The sequence below is a fragment of the Malus sylvestris genome, chromosome 10 (assembly GCF_916048215.2).
Source record: "Malus sylvestris chromosome 10, drMalSylv7.2, whole genome shotgun sequence".
In the NCBI taxonomy this organism is placed as follows: Eukaryota; Viridiplantae; Streptophyta; class Magnoliopsida; order Rosales; family Rosaceae; genus Malus; species Malus sylvestris.
Genome location: NC_062269.1, coordinates 13,752,256 through 13,772,498, shown reverse-complemented (window position 1 = coordinate 13,772,498; position 20,243 = coordinate 13,752,256). Strand labels below are relative to the sequence as shown.

The 20,243-nt window shown below is 35.9% G+C and overlaps 1 protein-coding gene and 1 non-coding gene across 2 annotated transcripts; one reads left to right on the top strand and one right to left on the bottom strand.

Annotated features, from left to right (window-relative positions):
* Positions 1-15,369: 15,369 nt before the first annotated feature.
* TRNAT-UGU (transfer RNA threonine (anticodon UGU)) lies at positions 15,370-15,441 on the top strand. Its single transcript has one exon. It is a non-coding gene; the product is annotated as a tRNA-Thr (tRNA).
* Positions 15,442-15,665: 224 nt separating this feature from the next.
* Positions 15,666-19,921, bottom strand: LOC126584678 (B3 domain-containing protein Os01g0234100-like). Its single transcript, XM_050249008.1, has 7 exons — positions 19,846-19,921; positions 19,655-19,741; positions 18,158-18,180; positions 17,806-17,968; positions 17,502-17,708; positions 16,939-17,029; positions 15,666-16,832 (listed from the first exon to the last, which is right to left on the bottom strand). Exons 1-7 carry the CDS (start codon positions 19,879-19,881, stop codon positions 16,129-16,131), a joined length of 1,311 nt encoding a protein of 436 aa, XP_050104965.1. The 5' UTR covers positions 19,882-19,921; the 3' UTR covers positions 15,666-16,128.
* Positions 19,922-20,243: the final 322 nt, after the last annotated feature.

The following is a 20,243-nucleotide window of genomic DNA, read 5'->3' as shown; positions in this document are numbered from 1 at the left end:
CTAATCCAACAACACTGATGCAGGCAGCTGTTCTTCTTAGGAAATCACAAAAAACTAGAAAGCCAGCATTATCAAATGATTACGTGACCTATTTGAACGAAGTAGAGTATGATTTTGGTGATGTTGATGATCCCACAACATATAATGCAGCCATAGAAAGTCCACAAGCCTTCTTATGGCATGCTGCCATGCAAGATGAGTTGAATTCCATGAAAGCAAATGGTGTCTAGAGCTTGGTTGAAGGAACAAATGCTATGAAGCCGATAAGGAATAAATGGGTATTTAAGATCAAAAGAGACAACAATGGGAATATTGAACGACATAAGGCCAGGTTGGTGGCTAAAGGTTTTACATAGAAAGAGTGGCTAGACTACACAGAAACATTTTCACCTATTTCCACCAAGGATTCCTTCAGAGTTATCATGGCTCTCACAGCTCACTTTGACCTTGAGTTGCATCAAATGGACGTCAAAACTGCCTTTTTGAATGGCAATCTTGATGAAACCATTTATATGAAGCAGTCATAGGGATTCGTTGAAAGGGGGAAGGAGAGTTATGTATGCAAGCTCAATAAGTTGATCTATGGACTTAAGCAAGCCTCAATGGTACAAGAAATTTGATCAGGTAGTGACTTCACTTGGCTTTGTAGAGAATAAAATTGACAACTGTATATATATGAAGTTGATAAGATCAGATTTTATTTTCATGGTTTTATATGTTGATGACATACTTTTGGCTATTTCAAGTGTTCAATTGCTTAATGAAACAAAAAGTATTTTATCCAATAGTTTTGACATGAAGATTTTGGTGAAGCACACTTTGTTTTGGGCATTGAAATTGTGAGGAATAGGTCAAGGAGAACCTTTGGTCTTTCTCGAAAGAACTATATTGACAAAGTTCTTATGAGATTCAACATGGCAAGTTGCAACAATGTTGATGTACCTATAGGCAAAGGAGATAAACTTTCCTTGGCTCAGTATCCAGTTACAAACCTTGAGATTGAAGATATGAAAAGTAAGCCTTATGCTTCATTAGTGGGAAGTATGATGTATGCACAAGTATGCACCAAACCAGACTTGGCTTTTGCATTGAGTGTCTTAGGGAGATTTCAATCGAATCCTGGTGTAGCACATTGGAATGCAGGAAAGAAAGTTCTATTGTACTTGAAGAAGACCTGAGATTATGTTTTGGGGTTTCAGTTAGTGGAAAATCTGGAAATGGTGTGCTACACAGATGCCGACTTAGGTGGTTGTGTGGATTATAGGATGTCAACAAGTGGATATATTTTCATGATGTGTGGAGGAGCAGTCTCATGGAGGAGTAAAAAGTAAACAAGGGTAGTGTCAACAATGGAGTTGGAATACATTGATTGTTTCGAGGCTATGAAGCAAAGTAATTGGCTAAGAAACTTAATTTGTGAAATGGAGGTTGTAAGGAGCATTGAAAAGCCTTTGAAGATTTATTGTGATAATGTTGCAGCTGTTTTCTTTGCTAAAAACAATAGAAGATCAGAGGCATCGAGGCTCATGGACATCAAATATTTGAAAGTACAAGACAAGGTCAAGGAGAAAGAAATCGAGATAGAACATATTGGGACTTTCAACACGCTTGCAGACCCATTAACAAAGGCCTTACATGTGACAGCTTTCCAACGACATGTAACTAATATGGGTTTGCGAGAATGCCTTGATCATGTTTGAATGTGGGAATAAGGTATGATAACTTTACTTATTTTGATGATTTGATGTTTATAAAGCTATGTTATTTGGTATAGCTTCAGACAACATTTCTTATATGTAATTTGCATTTTTTTTTTGGTTATTTCATGTGCTTCATGGAATGTTACGTAATGCATAAATAATGAAGGATACATAAAGGTATGAAGAGGACCAATCGAATGTGGGAGCAATACCGGTACCATTTAGCTCTTTACTGAAGCTTTCCAATTTACGATGCTTTCACTTGATTTGATCAGTTTCTAATTCGGGAGTACTCATATGATGTATTATGTATAAAGTTTTCTTGAGTTCAACTGATGAGTTATTGTGGATGATTGTAAAAGTCATTATGATTAATAAAAGTCAGTGTTCACCTTCATTTGCTTGAACATATATTTTGTGTATGGTTTAATTATATTCATGTGGGAGAATGTTAGGATTTTTTCCACGATGTGAGTAATAATAAAACCATAGTTTAGAGTATGTCAAGAAAACAAATGGACTTATATTAATATTGGACTTGTAGTAATTTAATTGTGAGAAATTACAAAGGAGGGAAACAATAGAACTCAAACTTTTGAATTAGAGTTGGTTTCAAACTCTAAAAACTAACATGTAATCGCTACCACGATAGGAGGAGTAGTTATCATTTTAGACGATAAATATAGCTTGGTTCCTCTTCTCAGATTACCATGTTCATATAGCACTAGTCCCATTGAAAGTCAGAACTATTACGAATCTAAGAGAAGAGAAGAACCTTGCTGTCAGATTTCCATGGCGAATCCTGCAAGTAAGCTTCTTGTTTTGTACACTTATATGGAATACTTTTACTGAGTGATGATTTCATGTTGATGTAATTTATGGTTTGGTTGATGATGTTGTTAGTAAACAATGAATGTTTACATCATCTATATAAAAACCATATTTTTTTTTTCCAAGATTGTTTACCTTTTTTTTATTTCAACTCAAGTTAATAGCTAAACTGTAAAAATGTGTTGGTTGAATAAAGAAAATAAATAAGTACTTACATGATTCGTATTTTGGTTGGATTAGTTCACAATGATTTCTTTGAATTCATGTAAAAAGAGGGTTGTTTAGTATTAATGTTTAATATTTTCTGATAAAAAAAGTATTAATGTTTAATAATGTAATAATTTAAATGAGTTAGCTAATAATAAGATTGAACTCGAAAAGTGCTCGCCTTTGACTAGCTTGAGTTGGCTCGGCTCGCCAACTGTTATGTACTGCTATAACCCCATTTCCCGGACAAAGCAACTCTAAGGATAAATTATTAGCCAATCCCGGATCCAGTCTGGTTTGTCCGCCACAAATCTATGTACCGCCGAACTTCGTCGAATTGACCAGCTCTGAAATACCCAACAAGGATTGCATTCCAGAAAGACACATTTTTGTTCACAATTCTGTCGAAAACCCATCTGGAATCTGATAAAAGGTCGAACTTTGAGTAGCAATTCAGGAGCTTGCAGTTGAGAAATATATTGTTTCCGAGGCCGTGAGCTAAAATGCGAGCATGGAGTTTTCTCAGTGAAAAAGCGTCTGAACAATTGTCCATGAAAGAAGCGAGGTTTTCTGAAAGAAATGGAGATTGAGGACGTGGGTCGTCGAGAATAGATATGTTGGTGGGGAATGATCCGAACCTGGATTTAATACGATTCATGACTAAGTGATTGGTGAGAAAGCAAGCATTTTGATACCTCCATCTCTATCTCTCTCTAAAGTAAGTAGATCGGTTTGTTTGAACTTTGGGTCTTCCTCTCAGTTTTCATTCATAATTTATAAATTCTTTTATGTATAGCCTCCACTAGCTAACAATCACCACCACCCACGTTAGACCATCACCTCCAAACCTAACTCAAAACCACCAACTTCACCCGACAACTCAAGCCACCAACATCGAGAATAAGGTCGTAGAGGTTGCTGAAACAGTATGAATTGCCATGATGCGGCCACCATTATTTTTACCATTAAAATACGTTTCAAGCGTGGATAATTATCATAAAAGATTCCCAACATATCATAGGATTCATTTCTTGAAAATCCGCAATTTTCCAAACCAAGAAAATAGACGGAATCTAGGATTCCTCCTTCGAGCAAATACTTTTATTCTTTACAAGTTGAGAATCGACAGATGAGAAAATCACATAAGCAGAAACAATTGCCTTGAAACCCTAGATGTATTCTTAACCCTCTTCCTAGTTAAGAGATTTCCCTCCTAATGTAATTTCAATTGAGTCCATTTTTATTCAATGCAATAGCCATTTGATCATTGGTTACATATTATATAATTTATGTTGGAAATTTAGATTTTGAGGCAACTAATATCACTACTACATTTAGCACTTTTCACGATGAACGGCAATTCTTCGTGTAAAGCATAATAGTGTCGTATTGGAATTTATGAGACCACAACTTCGTCGCACAAGGGTCATGAAAATGGACTTTGAGCGACGACAACAAAATTTTTGTTGCATAAGATTGAACATGCGCGATGACAGAGACGTCGTTGCACAAAATTTAAGAGAACGAAAGTAGTTTGTTGTGCGTAAGCTGATGCAACAAAGTGAGCTTGACAAGAAACAGTACATCGAACGATTGGCATTCGTGGCCAGTAAGTTTGCACGACAAATATGTGATATCGAACACTAGTTGACGAAATCTTTGCGTGAAGAGTATTTCGTTACGTGAGGTCAATTTTTTTAATTAATTTTAACTTAAAAAAATAAAAAAAAATTTCGATGTTACTTTATGCGATGAACATGTTGTCGCGCAAGGATCAATTTTCAATTAATTTTTTTTCCTTTTTTTTTGTTCTGGTTACATAATTTATTTAAATAATAATTACTTTTTTATATTAAAATTGCAACTATAATGAATGGAGGAAAAAATAACATACATATATCAAAGAAAAATGTATGTACAAGTAAAAAGATTTAAAACTAAGAAAAAAGAGACCTATAATCTATTTGGTCATTAAATGGGGTCGTTTGTAGGGTCGTTTGCGGGACAGGCTAGAAGTCGGGCTACTAAATGGGCTGCGAGTTGGGTGATGAGTCGGTGTGCTGGGGAGGATGACAGTCGGGCTGTTAGACGGGCATGGAGGTCGACGGGTTTTGTGGCTCAGAGGTAGAGGGGACAACAACGCAGAGTAGGAGACGGATGCCATTTAAGTTGAGGGCCTCAATGATCAACACGAGCTTACTCCTCAGGTCGGCCACCTCATGTGTCAATTCATTGATGCCGGGACCTTGCAGTTGCGATGATGATGAGGCCCCAGTAGCGAGTTGTCGAGCCTACCCCATCCCCCGAGAATACTTCCCTGGCCTCTGCCTAAGGTTCTCATCCAAGGTCTCAATCAAGAGCTGAAACCCTGCATCCTTAAGTGGAGCCACAGACTCGATGAGAATGCCTTTGGGAAGCTGGAAGGCAAACTCCGGAATGACGGTCTGGCTATTTTCCACCATCGTCGCCTATGACAATAAGACAAGAAGTGGATTGGTAAGAATTAATATTAAACTAAATTTTGTAATATTTGGAAGCGTAAAATAGGAATTTCAATTGAAGTTGTACTTACGTGTAGCTTCTCGGGAAGCTCATCCCCTGGCCGAGGTCCTTAAAAACGTCTATCTCGGGGAATTCAGAACCCCCTAAAAAAACATAAAGACAACGTTACTGTGGAAAACAAATTGAATATTTGTAAGAAATTGGAAGTGCAAATATTAAACACTCGTTACTTGTCGTCGCGCCTCCATCCTATAGGAGAAGGGTCTTCAACCATAATGGTGGATAAGAGTCTTATTCTCCCGGTTGATCTTGTTCGTCTTCGCCTTCTTCTATTAACATAAAATAAACGTATTAGTGTAATATTTACAGGAAATGAAATAAATGCATAACCCAAAGTAGGAATAATTTTAAAAAAAAATTAAAATTAAATAAGTAATACATATATAAAAACATACCACATAGACAGGCTCCTGAAAATGGCCACAAAGCCGCGCCCACTCGTCTGGTTGATCCGTCAACTCTAGTAAGCAACCGTCCTTTAGAGCAACCTACGAATCATCAAACAACTCAAAATGTTTGTGGAGGCCGCTCTTCCACTGCTTGTACCGCTTGTAAAACAACATGTCTAGGTAGTTGTCTATCAACTCGTTTATGTCGTCAAAATTGTAGTTTGTCTACAATTTACCGAGTATTAAATTAAAGGGTAAATTGTCGTTTGACCCCCTGAACTATCACTCCAGTTGAAATTGACCCCTAAACTATTTTTTTGGTAAATTTACCCCATGAACTATTTGAAATAAAAAATTAACCCTTTACTTTTATATTTCGTCCACCATTCTGCCAATTCAAAGGTAAATTAGTTTTTTCATCATGAATTATTACTTGTCACCTATAATCACCAATAAAATTATGACATGTGGACCCATAATGATGTGTAATGACAATATGAAATGGTTCGTTATATAAACATTTAGTTTCTTTTATGTTTTCTTATTATGCTATAAGTTTTTGGATTATTATGTGTCCATGTGTCATAATTTTATTGGTGGTTATAGATGGTAAGTAAGAAATGACAATGAAAAGACTAATTTGCCTTTGAATTTGACGGAATAGTGGACGGAATATAATGGCAATGGGTTAATTGGCCGATTTCAAATAGTTCAAGGGTTAATTTACCAAAAAAAATAATTCAGGAGGTCAAACTACAAATTAAAATAATAAAAAAGCCAAAATTAAAGTTAAAGTTGAAAAAGGAAAAAAATTAATATAAAAATGTGAACTTGATATATAATTGAATAAACAGATAAACGGTTAACTTACCGAAAAACGGTTGCAGACCAAGGTCTTCGTCTCCGCCGGGATCTTGTCACGATTTCCACAACATAGGGCACTCAGACATGTCTCACGTCATGGGCCAATGCATATGCTGCTTCACTGTAGATGCAGACCCATGCCTCTCTTCATATCCTATCGTGATACGATTGTTTGTCACTCGGGTAACCTACCCCATCTTCAGTTGTCGATAGGGTCCCCAGGTGTTTTTCTTAGCTACAAAACAACAAAACAAACGTCAAACATACAGTTAAAAATTTACCAAAATTTCGGTAGAATCTCCCCTACATTTATACCAATTCCCAAGGCCTACAAACAATAATAAACAATAAAGCACATGCAAGCAACATTGTGAACAATTTTATAAGCGACGAAAATTGGATTTAAATCTTACACAAGGTTATAATCTAAAACTCATCTTTTTAACAATAAAAATCAAATTTTGTAATTATATTTAACTAGACATTTAGCTAGGTTCAGATTTTTCTTCTTCAGTTTTTTTTTGTTAAAATAGAAAATAACTTTATTTTGTTTGGCCTTGTTGGAGATGCTCTAACCCTTCCAAAACACTTTTATAAACACCTAGCCTACGGTTATTCGTGCATGCTAACATTAGTTTACAAAAGCAATTATAAATACATTCTAAGGTGATTCGACATCCGATGCTAAATTAAATGGATTTTGTTATTTTACCTGGGCGTGGTGTCAGATGCGGATGTGGATGTCATGTTGGAAGTCCGGGCACACTGGTGAGTACGACGTGCACTAAGCGGAAGCACCATTGAAGACGTCGATGATGTTGGCGCCTGTGCCACATCGGGTCTAATAGGAGCATATTTATGCGACTGAGTTAGTTTGTTCTCATGCATTTATGTTGTTATTTCTTAGTTAATTATGTATTTTAAGCTATTTTCGTGTGTTTGTAGGTCCATAGGCCTTATAAAGCAATAAGATGCATTTTGGTGCATTTTGGAGCAGTTTTGGGCTTGGAATGAATAGCACATGCATGGAGCAAGGTGGATGGATGAAAATGAAGACTAAAGAGGCTAGGAATGTGTTAAAGAGAAAGAAGAATTAATGTAAAAAGGACAACAAGCTCAGCCACAAAGAGGTCTCACTCCACCATTCACCTTTCCATTATTGTCGTGCACCACCATTGCACTACCTTTGGATTCCTATGCCGTGCATCATCATCCATGTTCCCTCCATTGACTCATTTGTTGCATCATTCCACTTCCTTTCCTTTGTCTACCATGTGCACAATATCCTTTCACCTCCTTGCACTCATTGATTCACCATTTACTCACATTTCCACCCATGCCATGCATAATCACCCTTGTCCCTTTCATGCACCAGATTTCTTGCACTCATTTCATGCACCATTACACTCATTACACTTCATTGCCGTGCACCACCCTTGTCTCCTTCATTATTTCTGATTTTATGCATCAATACATTGAATCATTACACTTAATTACTGCACACTCCTTGTTCCCTTCACCCATCAGATTTCATACAACTTTTACCTCCACTACATGCACTCATTGATGCACCATCCACCACCTTTGGAATCCTATACCGTGCATCATGACATTTGCTGCAGCTTTGACTCATTTCTGCACCATTCCACCTCCCTTTCCTTTCTATACCATGTGCACAATCATTCATGTTCCCTAGCTGCAACACCACTCCATTTTACCACCCATGCTTTGCATCATCACTTCACTTTCACCTTTGAATCATTTCAACACCACTCCTTGCACTCATTGCTGCAACACCACTCCATTTTACCCCCCATGCTTTGCATCATTACTTCATTTTCACCCTTGAATCATTGCACACACCACCAATTCACCTTCCTTGCCGTGCACTTCCTCTATAAAAGGAAGTGTGTGTAGCAACGATAGAGCTTAGGTTTTGCTTGATCATTCATCCCCATTTCAATACAACCTTCATCCAAACACATCAATTCATCTTCACATCCATTCCTCCATACAAAAAAAACCTTCAAACACTCACCAACACCTTGTGCCATAGCAAAGGAAGGGAAGGAAAGTGCTTGGACGTGCTTACTATCTAACTTGGATCGTTGGAGCGTTTAGGTGTTTTCTTTCTTTTGTTTCTAATGTTTAAATTCATTTCCTTTTATTTTGTTGTAAATATGAGTGGCTAAACCCCTTTTGGCTAGGGGTGATTTCAAAGCCATGACTATGTGTGCAATATAATTTGATAAATTCCAGTTATGAACTCTTGAATCGTGAATGCAATTGGCTTAACTATTTGATTGATAACTTATTTGTATTTGTTAATTAAGGGTCGACACTTAATTGGCATGCATAAATCCGTTGCTAGAATATAAGGAAGTTTCATATAATCGTTACAAACTTATATTCACATGTACTGAAGGTCGCTTATAAACGATCGCGTTAAGTTCAATTCCTAGCATGAGTGACATGATGTCATAGTTGCAAGTGCTTTGTCAATGCTTATGATTTTCATTAAACGTAATGATCTTTGATTGTATCTCTATTATGATGTCATGTAGGGAACTTTTGAAGAATGTTTTGGGTTGTCGAATGATGTCATCCAATCTAATAAAACAAGGAAAATCTGAGAGTTAACTAGTGATGTCACGATTAATTTGGGGCATTGTCATTCATAATTCAATGAAGTAGTAACTAGAAATCGAGTTGTTTGCATACATATCATGTGTGGAGAAAAAGCCTCTAGCTATCCCATCCGTCATCTTATTTCTCAAATTTGTTTACAATCTGTCTAGTTTTTCATACTTGTTTGTTTGTTTCAACTTTGTCCAAAACTTAATCCCCCTTTACTTTAGTGTGTGTAATTAGTTAGAATCTGTTTTAATTTGTGTATTTAAATGTTTTGATTCAAGTAAAAGTTAATTTTCGTCCAAAGTCATTCCTAGTGTCTAGTTTAAGTTTATTTAGTTGTTTTAAGTTGTTTTGAGTATTTTAATTTTGCTTTGAGTCTTGTGAGTCTTGTTAAGTATTTTTAAGTTTAGTTTTATGTTTTTGAGTCAGTTTAGAGGTTATTCGCAAGCCCTCCTAATCCCCGGTCCAGAACGATCCCTACTTATACTTATACTACAGTTGTCAAAAGAGGGTTAAATTTGTGTGTTAAGTTAATTTTCGCATCAGGGTCCTTCTAACGCAACCACTGGAGGCTCTAGTATCGGTGGAGCGGTCCTCACATAAGGAGGTGGTGGAGGAGGTTTGGGGGACCCACTACTCGCAGCCCTCGAGGTAGCTATAAGGCAAGATATCTAGAAAATTAAAACTGAAATGAATAATTTAAAAACTAAACGTGTAATTACAAAATAACATTATATAACTATTTTGTACAAATTGAAATTAATCCACTAGAGCCGTAACCTATTCTCCTAGAACCCTAACCTAATCCGGCCACTGAAACCAACCCTAACCTTAATTTAATAAGTAAGATTAACAATTAAAACCGAAATTTATAATTTTCACAATTTGTCTAATTGTAATTAAAACCAGAAGTATTAATTTAAAAATTAAAATTCTCTAACTATTATTTTGAAAAATGAAACTAAATGTAATTTTAATTATATAACAATAATTTAATTATAGAACATTCCCCTAAATTAGAAATTTCCACTAACCCTAATCTAATTCGCGCCTACCCCAAACCCTAATCCCCAAAATTACATTCTCTAATTAAATTCCCCCTAATTAAAAACTACCCCTAATTACAATTAAGCCCTAATTATAATATTAACCCTAATTATATACCATTCTCCTAAATTATAAATTTCTCCTAACCCTAATCTAATTCGTGCCTGCCCCTAACCCTAATCCCCCAAATTACATTCTCCAATTAAATTCCCCCAATTAAAAACTACCCCTAATTATATAACATTTTCCTAATTAAAAATAAACCATTTAGGAAAACTAATGAAAGTGGCTTGAAAAGTTTGAGTTTTAACGATAAGAACAAAATAAAGGGTAAAGTGAATAGTATCGGGATTGACTTTTTAGTGTACAAATGTGGTTTTTCGTTAAAGTGAACAGTACCGGAAGCTGTTTTTTAAAGTTCCCTAAATAAATTCCCCAAATCTAGAAAGCCTAATGTGAAACCCTAATCCCCCTATTGAAATCCCAATTGGCAAACCCTAATCCCCTAATCTAATAAGCCTAAATAAGTAATTAAAATGAAATTAAAAGTAAAAGAAAAGGAATATATCTATGAATGAAGGACGACGGTTGGACTGAAGGATGGTGAGAAACGGACGGATGGACGGACAACAAGGGTTGCACTGGAGAGAAGGGAAGAGTGCGCCTGAGAGAGGGAGAGAGTAGGTGAAAGAAAGGGTGGTGGCTGGGAGAAAGAAGGACGGTGGATGAGAAGGATGAAGAGTGTGTTTGAGAAAGGAGAGAGCGGTTGAGAGAGGGAGAGAACGGGCGAGAGAAAGAAGAAAGTGAGGGGAGAGGAGAAGGGTTGTCTGAAATAATTAAACGAAAACCTTTGCGTAACGCCATGTTCGTTGCGCACACGTCGCTTTTTCTTACACATGACGAAAGCCTTTGTCGTGCAAACCACATATTCGTCACGCGTTTTTTTTTTTTTTAAATTTGGTGGAAATTTAATTTTTTGAAGAAAAATTTAACAGCGCGCCAAATATTAGATATTACGCGACAAAACAATGATATTCCTCCCGCGAATAGGCTTCATGCAATGTCGTCGTGCAAGAATGGGTATTAATTAAAAAATTCAAATTTACTTTTTAGGAAAAAAACAATTTGTTATGGTATCCCCACATAAAATTAAAACCCTTGCGCGGCAAACTTATATATTTCGTCACACAAGTGTTTGAATTTAAAAAAAAAAATTGAAATTTTTTTGGAAAATTATTTTAAAAAGCAAATTTTTTGAAAAATCCAACATTGAATAAATACATAAAATTACATATATTTCATTAAAATTATTTTATAATAAATACAATTGCATTTAATTTACAAAGCAATTCAAAATTATATTACATTAATATTAATCATCCTCCAAACTATAATAACTTTCACTATCGTTGTTATAATCATCTTCAGTGTCCCATTCCTCCTTGTCGATAGGTACGTCACCGTCGTTGTTCGCAACCTTTGGTGGATCGTATTGGGGAAGATCACCGAGGTCAATTGAAATTGAGTCAATCGGTATTTCGATTCCAGCAACTACCGATATCTGAAATGGTTATTGGACAAGATTATTATCCTGTACTGTTTTCACACTGATTTTTATTGAAAACTCAAGATGTTGGTCCACGACATTGATGTCATCCCCGTCGGCACTAGGATCTCGGTTCGGTATAGCAGTTCCTATGCTCATCCTTTGAACAACTTTCCAACCCCTTTCGGCCTTAAGGTCATCTACATAAAAAACTTGTTTGCTATACTTGCCAAAATGTAAGGGTCGTCTTCGTACCAAGTTCTGGTAGTGTTGACTGAGAGTAAGCCATGGTCCTTTTTAACACTTCCCTGCATATATGGGTTTGTATCAAACCGTTGGCATTTAAAAACGATAACTCGGCAACGGTCTTCGTACAACACTTGTATGACACTTGATAGTTTGCCATAAAACTCAATGCCTGTACTTTCACTACCACCTGGGACGTAGACACCATTTTTTTGCGTACACAACTTGTCATCATGCTTAGCCTAAAAAAACCTTGACCTCGTTAACATGGCAATCGGAGTACAATTCTACCTGAATAGAACTGAATGCCTAGTTATATAACTCTTCAACGTAAGCGGGTGAATTGGATACTTTTTAACTGATTTACCTGACACGATAGCAAAAAATAACTTTTTGTTTTAGCCACTTTGAATATATTGATGAAATTAGTACAACATGTTCAATACAAACACATAAAACTTACATATTCGAGAAACCACCGAGGAAACAATTCATGGTGCTTCTTCGCATATAGATTTAAAGGATAATCCTGTTTCATCATCTTATCATGCTCATCCAGGTAAATCATTATCTCGTCGCAATTGTTGAGTATGAACCAATGCGCAACCTCCATGTCCTTTTTGGTAAATGACTCCCCTCGAACAGGCTCGCCACTTGGACAAAAACATAAAGTTTCTCTTTTCGCACACCCCCGTAATTCTTTCACTGAGGATGATTAAAAGTCATCGGGTAACATGTGTCGAATACCAACCGGAAGTAGGCATTGTAGAATGACATGGCAATCATGAATCTTTAGTCTTGAAAGTTTTTTACCGTCAACGTTCACACAACACCCAATATTTGAAGCATACCCAACTAGAAACTTGATTGAAGATAAAAACTTAAAAAAATATTTTCTGTCATTCGGTTTCAGTGAAAAAACGCACACAAGGAACCTTTTAGCTGTGTCGCCGTCCCTATTCATCCATAAACTAGGTCGTATGCCCATTCGCTCCAGATCGAGACGAGTTTTGACAGTGTCTTTCGTCTTGTGCTCAATATCTAAAATTGTGCTCATCAATGTGCCAAACACATTTTTCTCAACATGTATAACATCGAGGATGTGTCTTATAATCAATCTAGATAAATTGATATATTATTAAAGGATAATATCATGATTAAAACCACAATATATCCTTTAATAATAGTTATCTTAACTATTTTGTCATACAACGGTTGAGAGTTATGTTTATCAACCGCTCTGATTGCATCAGCTGATAGTGTAAATTCGGGTCCAAATAGTTTTGGTGGAGATTTAAGTGTTGAATAGAGCCAGAATTTTTCGGCCTTCTTCCTTGCAGAATCTAGCAACAGGGAGAAATGGTGAGAGATTCTTTTAATTAATTTGATTGCTAATTTTTATTCCCATTGGCAAATGAGTAGGCCCCAATCCAACCTCATCATCATTTAATAGCCAAATTGACAGAAAATTTAACGAAGATCTAACATTACAATGTTTAAAGCATGAGGTATGAGATTGTGGTTCGACGCATAGTGGTGGTTTTGTGTAATTTACACATTTATTTAAGTAGAGAGAAATTCGGTCAAACAAGACTAGATGAGATGAGAAGTTATTTAGTACTACGGTCTAGTGATATTTCTTTTCACTGGTAAGTGAGAGCTTTTACATTCGATTCTCACCAAAGACGAATTTGAACCACATTTGCTAGCCCATTATGAGGCTTAACTCACTCATTTACCCCCTTAACGTAGATAATCTCATTTGTTTTACAAAATAAAAAAAATAAAAACCTAGATGAGATGAGTATATTTTCAGAAAAGACCCTTTTAGGGTATTTTGAACCAATTTCCCAATACTCTTTACCTTTCCAATGATGATGAACATGGTCACTATTTTATCTTGTGGAAATTTATTCATAATCTAACCATAGGCCAATACAAGTTCAGAGTGGGGTACACAAAAATATCTAGATAATAAGAATTTTCTCTTGTCAAAGCCAAAAAAAAAAAAAAAGTCAATACATATCTGTTACAAAAAGTCAATACATCTTATTCTGTCTCAGACACTAGCCTCGTTTGGTACACCGTATATAACATCGGATATGACTATTAATATAGAGTCGGGTGTTTGAAGCCCTCTCGTATTAAATTGGACCAGGCTAATTTAATATGTTTCACTTATTTTATTCGACATACACACTCTTAATAAACCTGTCAAAAAGAGGCGTATAATTAGTCGAGTCCCTCTCCTTCTCTCTCACGTGAACTTGATTCTCTCTCGCTTTCCCTTGCTGTTGCTGTTCTCTCCGCCTCCTCTCGCCAGCTATGCTGTCCTCGTCTCCTCTAGTCGACTCTATTCTTCCCGTCTCCTCTAGTGCAACGAAGAGATCTGGGGAAGATATGATTTCAATTTTTTTAAGTAATTTGATTTAAATAGAGGACAAATAGGAAATGCAATATCAAAGTTCAAAATGACAAACTAGATTTTGTTCTTGTTTTTTATCCATTTGGTAAAAAAAAAAATTCCTTTTTTTTTTCCCTTAATCATCAATTTTTATCTTAAAAGTAATAATATTTTGAATTCCTCTTATCCGGTATAGTACTAAACAGAGTATAAATAATATGGTCATTAGTCTGATATTGTACCAAACGCCAGACTAATTTAGTTAGTACTATCCAATGACTATTTATCACATCCAACTAAAATAGTCAATATATTTTGAGCTACCAAGCAATGCCTAAAACACAAAACTAAGAAGAAAAAAAAACACTAACGACGACTTCAGCGAGCCAATGCACTTTATTTTGACTCTTTTGAAGGTGGCCTATAAATCTCATCAAACATAAACTCTAAAAGGTTATTTTAAAGGGAACTGTTATTAGCATTCCAAAAATCTCATTCTACACTCCTCACAATTATATTTTTCTTTTTAATTATAGAAAATTTGGAGAGCAAAATGAAAATTTTGAAGTGCCAATAACTTCTTATTTAAAAATACTATAGATTTTGCTTAGAAACTCACACAAAACCAACGCTTCATCAACACAATCGAAGTATTTGGTCTCAAGTTACTTAATATAGAGCTCGGTATTACTTGTATAAAAACTATATAAATAAATAAGTTTATCCCACACAGACAGTTATTTAGTTTTTGTTGAAAAAAGTGATTGATTGGTGATGGAGCCTAGGTCCAAGTGAGGCATGATGTTTGAAATTTGTTCACCACCATATGGTTATTGTGATATCACCTTAAGCACACTCTAAGCTACTTAGGTTAGTAGGGCACCACTCGCTATGTGCGGGTACCAAATAAAAGTAGTAGATTAAATTTATAACACAAACGCCCCTATCGCTCAGTGGTAGAGCGTCAATCTTGTAAACTGAAGGTCTGTAGTTTGATCCTACATGGGGGCATTTTATCATTCTTGTTGCTCAACGTGTTAAATTTATAGACAAAATTTGTAAACTAAATGACATAAAAATTGATGATTTGATTATTATTTAAACGTTGATAAATATGCTCATTTCTATTGATGACACATATTTGGTTTACAAATTTTTTCTACAAATTTAATCTCTCTAGCAGGACATATTAATGCAGGTTAAGACAAATATTAGAGGCAGTGTCACGTAAACCATTAAAAGAAACATTTGCTCTAAAAATATTTCCTCGGATATGGTTTAGTTGCAATTTTTTGGGGCATGGAAATACACAACTGACTGCATTATCTGATCTCACATCAACTGCTTGTGTGTTGTGTAAGAGAGGAGGAGCTTTGCCAAATAGACTACATATTCATATGGAAATTACAAAAGAGAGAACCAGAATGAACAATAATTCCTCCCTACTCGGTACCTACTGATACCTCCGCTGAACAAAATTCTACCGTCAAGTTTCCCAAAATCACTGCAAGTTCGTAACTACCTTGCCGATTTCTATGCAAAATATTACCAATTGATCGATGCGCATGTGACTCCACAGAGAAGGCAAGAGTCATGACACAACGTTTCTTCACCATGTAGCTTTGGCACAGTTCTGGTCCTGAATTACCTTTTACTTGTACCAAAAAAAAAAGAACGAGAGGCATTGAAGTTTTCTCATCACCAAGGGGCTTTAGCCACCTCTTGAAACATAAGCTCAAGCTTCTCTGAACTCGTATTTAGAGTCTTCATCTCAGAGTCGAGCCTAATAATTGCGTTCTGAACTTCAGTAAGCTTTGCCTCCAAGTTTCTCTTCTCTTCTTCCGCTCGGTCCTTTTCAAGTTTAGCCTCTTTAAATCTTTTTGATTTTAAACCAAGACTTGTGAGATGGTCCAGCCGGGCACACAGGAACCCAACATTCATGCCTAAATCGTCAAAGGCTTTCAAAGTCGTATCCCAAGTGGAAAAGTTACCTTTCGAGGTAGTTATTTTGCAGGCCCTGATGGCATCTGCAATGTTGACTGTCTCAGAAATTACTCCAGCAACCAGTTTGCAGTTCAGACCCTCGATAAGTTGTTCATGAAGGAAGGCGTTCTGACTGCAGCAAAGCTCATAGTACTTTCTCAGAATGTGTTTCGAAAACTTTGAGTTTATGTTTAAACCATTGACGAGAACGTTGAAGTTCTCCATGCAGTTCACTTCTTCAAAAGCGACAACAGTTTCTGAAAGTCTAAGTCCATCCAGAACTTCAAAATCGAGATTTTCACTATCATTTCCAGAATGGTCTGATGACAGACCAGATTTTGTATCAAAGGCTATTGCGTTGTCATCAGGAATAGATTCCAAATTCTCACTATCTTCCCCTTCACATGCAATAATGTCTCCTGCATGATTTAATTTAAAGAAATGATACAGGGGAATCAAGAAAGTAAGAATCGTAATTGTCAAGACATTTAGCAAAACAACTTGGTCAATATTGAAGGGACTTACCAGTATCCATCTGTTTAGTGCAAGCATCTAATCTCATCAGGCCAAGAGCACCGTCCAAATCATCTGAACCATTTGATCTGACAATGTACACCTAAACAAGTAGGGAAAAAAAAATTGAGTTGTTCGTATGGATTCATAAGTAGCATCTTAAAGAGGTGAAATTCCTATAGTCTATGCTCAACAGTCTGGATTTAAGGGATCCACTAGAATTCTTAACTTTAGTGAATCAGTGTTATCCTTTCTCTTAAATTCTCCCAGATAAACATTATGACAAATCCGGATGTACAATTAACGAAATTGTTCTTTCAAATTGCAAGATAAACATTCTAGTTATCGTCACAAACATAATAGCCACCCTAGCATCTAGCTTCTGTATAAACTCATTGATAGCAATTTGATTTGCATGCTTTGGTCCAAAATTATGACAACATTTTCTAGAGGCATTGATTGTCTTCTCCAATTCAACAATTTTAACATGATGTATCATAAGGCACTTGCAACCTAACAATTTGTAGAATATTCACAATGGATGCACACATACATTTCAAGAAGTTACCAATTACCTTAAGCATGGAAGGGGCGAGTACATGGAAGACGACAACATCTCCCTCCAGCAGGTTGTGAGCAATCGAAAACCCTCTCCATCCACCACTCAGTCCCACCTTCTCCACAAGATATTTCGTGTGGAACTCCTCCCCACTTTCGTCCTCCAAAACAATCATTGTATCTTGTTTTGGCAAATTCTCACAGCAGAACTTCTTAGGAAGACCCTGCCAAACCAAATTTAAGTCCCCATAAATTACATCTTCATACTAGTCAATGTATGTAAATAACACAAACTATGAAGAGAGTGAGATTAGGGTTTACAAGCCAGAATCCTCCGGTAACATGTGAAGGCAGCATAACTTTGAGCAGGACAGGAAACCTAGGATCTAGGGTTGCTTCCACCTCCTTGGCTCTTTCCAGAACAGAAGACGGTGCTTGGCAAGTACCATACAAGCTATCTACTGTAGCTCTCTTTCTTTTATTACTGTTAGTAAGAAGACTAAGATTAATTATAATAGTAGACGCAAGTCAAGCCAGTTAAATAAGGCAGTTAGTCTGCTATATGCACCCAAGTTTCAACCACCGCGTAAATTTACGTAGTTTAGGGTTTAGGATATCGTCGTGTAAAGAACATTTATTATAAATAAAAACAAATTAAAAATATACCACTGACCTTTTAGGATTGGCACTGACCACCTGCATTCAAGAATTTGCAAGGTTTTTCAGTTAACTCAGTATTTGCATCAACTGAAAGGGAAGAGGAAACAATAACAAAACAATTAAAGAAATTAAAATGCTCAGAGTTTTTTACAACCGAGATAGGAAGGACGGAAAAGTAAAGTTCTTTTTTTTTCTGGAGAAGACAACAGAAAACTTGCAGTAATGATTTGTTCTACACTTTATTAGAGGATTAAATTTTGGAGTGATGCTAGGAAGGATTAAATTTTAGAGTGATGCTAGGAAGGATTAAATTTTTTAAATTAAATTGCAAATCAAATAATGTGTTATCAATAATAAATCAGCACATTAATTGACATTTAATTAATAATTTAATCATCTACAACCATATTATTTAATTTACAAATTTAATTTAAAAAATTTAATTCCGTCGGGTTACTCTAAATTTTGCCTTCTGAAGACCTATAAACGACACTCAACAAACACGTGGCCGTTACCCAGTAATGCCACTACAGTTGTGCAGCTCCCCCACTAACTCCTACTGTCTACCTAACTTGTATAGCAAGTAAAGTGGTATTTTTCTTTGTCTTTTTTTCTTTTAGAAAAAGGGGGACAAGTAGCAAATCAATGTTATCCATTTCTTTCAAATGTCAGGAAGACTCATAAAACCATTTTAACCTCCTTCTGATCATAAATTTGACTTCCACAACAAAAGTGGGTTTCGAACCCAAGACCTCCACACATTTTTGTAGTGGTTGAAGGAAGCTTCGTAATCTGCTGTTTACCACTGGACCATCAACTCGTGGTTAAATGGTATTTTTCTTTTGACAGTGTGATTTTTTGGACACTCAACAAACACGTGGCAGTTACTTAAATTTTGATAATTTTATGCAAGAAAATACTTATTGCTCAAAAGATTATTGCTAACTTAATTTTAAAAGAAAACAATTTAATTTGAAATTTGAACAAACCAAAAAAATAAAAAACCTAGGATAAGTCTGCAAAGTAAAAGAGCCACCACGTAGATGCACTTAACCCATGTCCCCCTTTTTAAATTTTTTTTTTCCTTTGAGCTCTATGTTAACATGGATACACTCGAAGCCTTAAGTTCAATTTTCCATGCTACTGCTTGTATTTTTATTTTTCAAAATACAAAAGCCTATTGAGCTGGTACATTTTAGTCCGGCCCAATATGCAAAATATTGTTTGAGACCCAAATAGTTTGAGGATTTTCGTAAGGCTTAATTGGATTATCAGTTTTCTTAATGATTTGGTAGTTTGAAGATACTGTTTGTCCTAAAACTTTCCTAGCAAAAACCCATTTAAAAAATTTCATATTTCATAATATTCGATTAATTCTAAACTTAATATAATCATGAAACCATGTACAGTTCAAAACAAGAAAATACGAAAAAAGAAGAAAAAATATATGCACAGGAATTGGTAATACAATAAGAAAACATAGAACATTATATATGGTGTTGTTTCATACAATGCTTTTAGTCGTCGGTTTCAGACATGAAGATTTCTTGCTAAGCAACTTTTCCTTCTCCTTCGGTGGCCTCCCCCTATTACTCTGCTAAACTCATATCAGCAAAAACAAAAAACAGTCAAAAACTCAGATTAAAGTAGAAATAAACATCCAAAAATCTGAGAGAGAAGAGAAAGGAAGAAAGATTGGACCTTGGAGCACTGTTTCTGATCTTGAGGAACAGCCATTCTCTCTCTCTCTCTCTCTCTCTCTCTCTCTCTGTTGGTGCTTAGTAAGAGTCAATGGCTTACACAGTGTACAAAGATGTATATATGATGAAAGGAGAGAGGGAGAAGATGAAAAGACCGTTCGATTCAAATTTTTGTATTTTCTTTTAGACTCTCAATGACCTCGAAGCTTGCCTAAAATGGAGCCAAAATTTCAAATTTAATAGGATTTTTGGGAACACCAGGGCCAAAAGTAACTTTTCATACCATTTTAAAACCTTTAATTAGGGAGGGGTTGGGTAAAAACACAAGGCTAAATTGGATTGTTCATCCCCGTGGTCATAGGACACTTGCATGATGACCCCCGTGATGAAAAAACTAGG

What these genes read in the sequence shown, in the direction of transcription:
- LOC126584678 (XM_050249008.1), bottom strand. Translation starts at nt 19,881, where the DNA reads ATGGCTGTTCCTCAAGATCAGAAACAGTGCTCCAAG. An exon ending in TCGCCCCTTCCATGCTTAAG is followed by an intron (nt 17,030 to 17,501) that starts GTAATTGGTAAC and finishes CTACTTGTTTAG; the next exon opens with GTGTACATTGTCAGATCAAA. An exon ending in CACTAAACAGATGGATACTG is followed by an intron (nt 16,833 to 16,938) that starts GTAAGTCCCTTC and finishes TAAATCATGCAG; the next exon opens with GAGACATTATTGCATGTGAA.